The following is a 7,678-nucleotide window of genomic DNA, read 5'->3' as shown; positions in this document are numbered from 1 at the left end:
ATACAAAAGAACCAAAACAACAGATTTTTGAGTTGACAACTAGTAACAGATCATTTAATACTTTCAAAAGATTCTGTAATGTACTGTAGCGAATCAGCTCATAGGGAAATATGAATACTTAATCATAACTAGTTATAATTAATTATAAATATTTAGATCCGCTGTAGATATTTACTTGACCTCTCAGGGTCAACTGTCTGTCAATTCTAAGAACGTTAATTTCCTGGTTAAGGGAAATTACTTTTAGATCATCAGAAGACTAATTCATAGATACTAAACATGGTAGGATTACATATAGGTAAGATGACAGGAATGAGTGTTTCCATCATAAGCCTGCATAGAACAGTATAAAATCTCAAAGACAACATACACGATGACCTGAAGGGTATGTGTGTTCATTCAAAGAAAGGTTTTCCTATGGATTAATTAGAAGAGTCCATTTCTACTGTGCACTGTGTCTCTTCCTTATGAAAAAGGCAGTGATTTTCCCTACTTACATTTCATTAGGTCGTAAATGTATCTGGTGTCAGGGTTGCCATGGTAACCAGGGGGGGCCTAGTGTCGTTGCAGACATCCTGGCATCCAGTTTATTGGGTGAGGGGACTGTGACGATTTGTTAATCTAATGAATAACTGATTTGTTAAATCAAATGAAAAATTGTGTGTTTGATTGGTCCAGACGCTACAGTACTGAGATCTAAACCAAGACTCAAACTTGTCAAACAATTTTTATTATTCTTTAAAAAGGAGGAGAGTTCGGGGAAGGCAAGAAGAAGAAACAGACAGGCAAAGGTCAATACCGGGTAATTTGTTTGTGCAGTATCCAAATCCAAATGGGAGAGCAGAGAGAAGAGGCGGAATGATATGGAGGTCAGGACCAAGCGAGCAGCTGTTCACCTGGGCAGATCGAGATCATAGTCAGTGACAGGCAATGATCGGGAACCAGGGATGTTAGTTTCACTGGTTCCAGAGAACCAAAACACATATTGCCTTATTATAGCACCACCTAGTATTGAACAGATGTGTGTCAGGGTATGTTTGGGACTATCCGGTAAAGTTTGGGGTCTCTGTGATTTACAGTGTAAAGTCTCTGTGATCTACAGTGTATAAAATACATTCACTTTTAGGGAAGAAGAAGAAAATCAGTACAAATGCAAGGTTTCCAACACCTTTTCAAGAACCTTTTAAAGAACTTTTTTCAAAGAAACACTTAAAATTGTCTACTTTCATTAGGTACAAATGTTTTTATTTTTGTATTTACAGATTAACTAATATCTGACAATGATGCCAATATTTATTGTGCAAGCTATTATTGTAAAACTGAGTGGAAAAAAAAAAATTCTAAGGCATAGAAAGAGTCACTGGAACATACATCAGAATAAAATGAGGGAAGTGGCCAGCCTCAGAGAGGAGAAGGCTCTCAGAGAGGAGAAGGAGTGCACACTACATTTTAGTCATATGCTCATCCCTGTGACGTGACACTGAAATTACACCTCTATGCACCTCCGTGTTTGCCTCTCTTTATGCTGCACTCTTTTTTATGGCTGTAATCTGACACAGCTTTGGTGTCCTATCAGCACCAAGGACATAATTCACCTCAAAGAGGCCCAACAGCAAATCATAGTATGCCAATAAATTTCCCTGTCAGAGCTCAGCCAATAGGTGGTGAGCATTAAATCACGCATGTCATGCTGGTGGCCAATGGCATGGCAAAGGCAATATATCTAAAGCAGAGCCTCTTAATGGCTGCTGGGAATCTGGGTAAACATTCATAAAGCATTAAAAAAAGGTTCAGAAATGTGAAACATCTATTGCAGTTTGGCTTGTGTTTTTTTTTTCTCTTTCTAGTAGTTTGAGCAACACGTTTAGAGGGTTTAGGATAGGTTATGCATACAAAAAATTAGATCCAATGTGTGGTTAATAACAGCAAAGTTAGGATTAGGAAACAACAGTCATAGAAACAAAGACAAAAACAGACGTTTTTAGCCAAACAAAAGGAAGTCGTCTGTAATGTTGTTGTTGTCATGTGACCTACAGCAACATTTGTGTCATTTCCCTGCCATTCCCAACTCCTAGTCCATCAGATGCACACGTCAGAATCTATGCAGAAGTAGTAGGTTGTCTGGGTACGTTTCGCTTACCGTTTCATGAATGCTGTCAATTAGGATAAATACTTGATTTGTTTTTGATTATTTACACAATTGCAAGAAAATCAACAGAATGACTGTTCCTTTTCAGTTGAAAGCAAGTTACTGTAGCTTTGAGTTGATTTTGATATTTTTAAACCATCTTTTATTCACATCAGTTTCTTAAGTTTTTAAACCAAGAAAACTAAACATTCTCAGATAATCATGTAAAAAGTATCAAATGTCAAAATAAATATTCTAAATTTGCGAAATGACCATAAAAGCAGATATGAATGAGCATAGATGAACGTGTGGTGTAATCAATGTTTACACTGCTGTGTGCAGCATTTTTACACAAGTGCCTAAAACTTTTCAAAGTACTGAAGCTTTGCAGGTACTTTTCTTCAAGCTTCTTGGAGACGTTGCCACAGTTCTTTTGGATTTACAGTGCTGTGAAAAGGTTTTTGCCCCTTTACAGTTTTTTTTTTTTTTTGCATATTTGTCACATTTAAAAGATTCAGATCAAACTAATTTTAATTACACAAAGATAACCCGAGTAAATACAAAATGCAGTTTCAGTTTGTTGATTTTTGTCTGTTTTATATAAATATTTAGAGCATTAAAAAAACATATACAGTGCTGTGAAAAAGATTTTGCCCCTTACTGTTTTTTTTAATGTTTTGCATATTTGTCACTCTTGAATGATTCAGATCATCAAGCAAATTTTAATACTACACAAAGATAACCCGAGTAAATACAAAATGCAGTTTTGAAATAATGATTTCATTTATTAAGGGAAAAATATATATATATATATCCAAACCTGCCTGGCCCTACATGAAAAAGTAATTGCCTCCTAAATCTAATAACTGGTTGTGCCACCAATTAATGGCAAAATGAATGTTTGGAAATGTAAACTGATATTTCCTACTGACACACTACAGCAAAAGATAGAAATAACTGACTTAAAACCATGGCTCAAGACTTTTGCACAGTAGTATATTAATAGCTGACAAATTAGCAGAAACAGCGTTGAATCATAATGACAAAATATAGATTCCCCTTGGAAAAAATTTAGATAAATAATAATTAATTAAATTGATTAATTAAAAGCGACATTGCCAAATATTGGCAAAAGATTTGGGATGCATACATTAAAGGCCGAGGATATTAGAATATTCATTGACAAAATCAATTAAGGCTATAGTATTTAGAAGTAAAAATAGAAGAGAAGAAATCATTTCTACAAGGTTATGGTTAGGGTGCACAAGACACAATAACAAAACACATTTCTAATGAATAGGTTAATGTGTTAATGCAGATTAATGTGATGCATGCAAAAGAAATATAAAGCAAGTACTAATAAACTGTAGGAACTTTAGGGTAGAAAAGAATTTCATGCATATATTAACAAAACAGTAAGGAAATTGGCTATTAAATAAACAGTTGGAAGTTGTTAGGGCATCAATTTAAATTTTTTTATTTTTGCATTATACTGGCCTTATCAGGAGAATTTAAGACGAAACCATTAAAGCCATGATTTTTACACACTCCAACACAATAGGTGGCGGTATGCACCTTGAACGCTGGTCTTTAACCCGCGATGAAAACAGAAGAAGAACGCGTCGCGCTGCCAGCGGTTGCGCATGCGCACAGTCGGTGCGAGTTTTGCTGTCAGTCACTGGGAGACCGCCATGTCCAAAGAGGTAAAAACCCTCCAAAATATTGTGGTTTTAGCATATGGAGTGCATTATAACTGTTAAGTATTCTGTGATTGTCATGAAGTCAAATGTAAAAGAGTGAACTAATTTAATTACAGAAATAATTTTTTGGTAAAAGCGCCAATTTCCTCGCGGCTTCGTCTCATTTCTTTGTTCGCAGCTGAGGCTCGTGTAGATACATGATTTGAAACGCAATTCCTTTGTTTTGAATTGTTTCAACCCTTCATTTTGCTTTCATCCGTGCTATACTAAGATCAGTGTTTCTTTGCGTAAATGTATTTTTCCACCGGCTTTAAAAAAGATACATTTTATTCGTGGTGGCGCTGTAGGCCGCACTATTGCAAATGCGCTCCTGCATCACTGATCGATTTTATCGACACAGTATGGGACGTGCTTGATAACATTGGCAGTTTTGATATTGCTAAATTAACAAGGTAGTTCAGTTTGCATCCTTTGCTTTAAAGAAACTTGTTTTTCAGTGCTCCTTTGGTTTGTGTTTTTGCAATACGGGTGCAGGAAAAACACCTAGATAGCTAATTTTAAAAATGCTGTTTCTGTTTGAATAGGTAGGCTAGATACATTTGGAGCTGTTTGTGTAAAGTTGTCATTTTAATGTATTTATTGTTCAATGTATCTCACAGCAACAGACCCCCCGTGAGCCTGAGCAGCTCCGAAAGCTCTTTATCGGGGGCCTCAGTTTTGAGACAACAGATGAGAGTCTAAGGGCCCACTTCGAGCAATGGGGAACTCTTACAGACTGTGTGGTGAGTACATCTGCATGCATTCACATGCTAATGAACGAGAGCTGGCTCTGAAACCAGCTGCTTACGTCTTTTCTTTACTCCTGTCTGCTCACAGGTGATGAGGGACCCCAACACAAAGAGGTCGAGGGGTTTTGGGTTTGTGACCTATAGTTCGGTGAATGAGGTGGATGCAGCGATGGACGCTCGTCCGCACAAAGTTGATGGAAGAGCTGTTGAACCCAAGAGGGCAGTGTCTAGAGAAGTAGGTGTTCGTTCTGAGAAACCTTACGGTCTGTGTTCCTGTGTTTATAAAATCAAATTAAATAATTTTTGTTATTTGTTATACTGATATTTGTAAATAAATTTTATATATATTTGTTTTTTTTTTGTGTATTGTAATAATTGCTCATACGCTGATTTCAGGACTCGAGCAAACCAGGTGCTCACTCCACTGTTAAAAAAATGTTTGTGGGTGGAATCAAAGAAGACACAGATGAGGAACATCTGCGCGAGTATTTCAGCCAGTTTGGTAAAATTGACGAGGTGAACATCATGACTGAGAAGAACAGTGATAAGAGGAGGGGCTTCGCCTTCATAACATTCGATGACCATGACGCTGTTGACAGGATTGTCAGTAAGTGACTGCCACTCATTTGTGTCCACTATCTATAGCAGTTTTAGCCCCCAGTTACAAGTTGATAATTATATCGCGATGCATCGTTTCTAACATATTTGCATCGGTAAAAAACTATTTATATTTAGTTATTAGTAGATGTGATACACTTGTATTATTTAGAAATTGACCAATAATGTGACCAATATTTTATATATAGTTTGATTTCTCTTCTCCAAACAGTTTCTTAAGCGCGTTCTCAAATCACTGCTGCAACTTGAATATGATGTATCACAACACTACGTAGACCGAGGCGTTAGAAGTCAGAAGGCACTTCATTTATGATTTGCTGTCTGACTGAACCAAAGAAATAAAAGCAAATATCTGTACCTTATTAAATTGCATAGCATAATTTATTAGGGATGCTCCGATCAGGATTTTTGCAGCCGATACTGAGTACCGATTTCTTGTCATGGTGATCGGCCGATACTGATGCTTCAAGCTTTATATAGACTGTTTCATCGGGCGCACGCGCCTGGCCCGAAGTTAACTTCCGGTCCATCAGTGCACTGAACAGTAAAGTTGAAGTTTATTCAACTTTAATTAAATTCCATTCAACTTTATTCCGTTGAAGTTTATTTCACTTTGGAACATTCATTCACGGATTTGCGCTACTGTCTTCACACACAGACGGAACTTACTAGAGAAGTGTGAAGTGTGACATAATTTACATCTGTAAATAAATATAAATTCATGTCTCGCGCACTTTAGTGCCCTTTGAATGTAATGTTTACGTTCCCTCGCCGTTACGGAGATATGGCCGTTCAAAGTTTCAATGGTTTTCCATAGACTTAAGCTTTAAAGCGTTTCATCAAGGTCGCCAGTAGCAAACAATGGAGACAAACTAAGTAATTACACCATTTCAAGCATTTTATCTGCGTTATATGTTCTGTAAAAAAAGATTTCGTATCGGCGCCATATTCGCCGAAACCGATATAGGCTCATATCGGCCGATAATATCGGCTAAACGATATATATGGTCGGGCTCTAATATATATATATTAGGAGTGTAAATCGGATGGTTCGTCATGATACAATATCGATTCTCATACCCAGCAATACGATATTTGCCGATACCTCAAAAAATTTGATTCGATACAGGAGTATCTATTTTAAACAACCATCTACATTTTTATTAACACTCAAATTCAACCAAAATATATAACATGAACGTTTATCTGAAATTTTCACATCCTGTACCCCAATTGGGACATTCACAACAACAAAAAATAGGCCTACACATTTTTTTTTTTTTTATAATAAAGAAAATAAACAATTGGAAGAACAATTCTGGCTGCTACTATGGGCTCAGTGCTAAAAGTCTTTTCTACAGATAACCAAATTACAAGCAATAGCAGAAAATAAATACAATACAACAAAGACACAAGTTCAATAAACAGTGCTTTTCAGGTTTTTCAGCTCAGTCTAAAATAAATTTTCTGGTACGCTACAGAAATGTAATAATCAAATGATATTAGTTTGCTTTCACTTTAAGAACGAAGCACGGATTTAATATAGGCCTACTGATACACATGCCTTTTCTTTCTCAACTGTTTACGTTAAGACATATGCCTAACCGACTGTGTTTACTAGGATATTCGCCAAAATGCACATTTTTATGTAATTTTGTCTGTATGTATTCATCCATGCACAAAAAAGCGGAAGATCGCTCAATTTTGTATTCGCGCAGTGTAGACGCGGCTGTCTGTGTGCGAGCGAAATAAAGGTGCCTATTTATGCAGATATCGATATTTTACGTGTGGCATCGATGCATCGTATCATCAGACAATTTTTTTTTCCCAATGCATCGTATTGCAATGAATCGCATTGTTGCATCGAATCGAAATCGGATCGCACTGCATCGTAATGGGGTGAATCACATCACGTAGCTGCTTCATATATATCTTTAATGTGTCGTATCGTTGGCTATGCATCGAGCTGTGTATCACATTGGCCTCAGTTATGGAGATTGAAAACCCCCATTTATATATATATATATGTATGTGTATGTATGTATGTATGCATGTATGTGTTTGTGTGTGTCTCTTTTAACACCAGTCTTCATTTTTTTCCATTTAACCCACAGTACAGAAATACCACACAGTGAATGGACACAACTGTGAAGTCAGGAAAGCTCTCTCCAGAGAGGAAATGAACAGGGTGTCAATGAATCAACGAGGTAAGAATTACACACTGGAAAAGGAATGCAATAACACAGGCCTCAGGGAAAATAAAATGTGCCACAGCATCATTTTTTATTTAGCTGTCTTGATTTGTTGCATAGCTCTTTGATGTTTTGTTCGAAAGACCTGAACTAAAATAACTTTTTTCATTAAACTCCTCTTATAGGCGGGCGAGGAGGAGGAGGAGGAGGAGGAGGAGGTGGTGGTGGTGGTGGTGGTGGTGGAAACTTTGG

The 7,678-nt window shown here is 36.9% G+C and overlaps 1 protein-coding gene across 1 annotated transcript in view; it reads left to right on the top strand.

Moving 5' to 3' along the window:
• The first annotated feature begins 3,739 nt into the window (after positions 1 to 3,739).
• Positions 3,740 to 7,678, top strand: part of LOC107707363 (heterogeneous nuclear ribonucleoprotein A1-like) — an 8,312-nt gene continuing 4,373 nt past the window's right edge. The window contains exons 1-5 of the mRNA XM_016511351.1: positions 3,740 to 3,831; positions 4,488 to 4,610; positions 4,705 to 4,851; positions 5,013 to 5,223; positions 7,349 to 7,441. Coding sequence (XP_016366837.1) covers positions 3,772 to 3,831; positions 4,488 to 4,610; positions 4,705 to 4,851; positions 5,013 to 5,223; positions 7,349 to 7,441 — 634 coding nt within the window. The 5' untranslated portion in view covers positions 3,740 to 3,771. The remainder of the gene's footprint in view (positions 3,832 to 4,487; positions 4,611 to 4,704; positions 4,852 to 5,012; positions 5,224 to 7,348; positions 7,442 to 7,678) is intronic.

The sequence above is a fragment of the Sinocyclocheilus rhinocerous genome, unplaced genomic scaffold (assembly GCF_001515625.1).
Source record: "Sinocyclocheilus rhinocerous isolate Xijiao unplaced genomic scaffold, SAMN03320098_v1.1 scaffold2310, whole genome shotgun sequence".
NCBI classification, from domain to species: domain Eukaryota; kingdom Metazoa; phylum Chordata; class Actinopteri; order Cypriniformes; family Cyprinidae; genus Sinocyclocheilus; species Sinocyclocheilus rhinocerous.
This window is presented reverse-complemented; position numbering and strand designations above follow the sequence as displayed.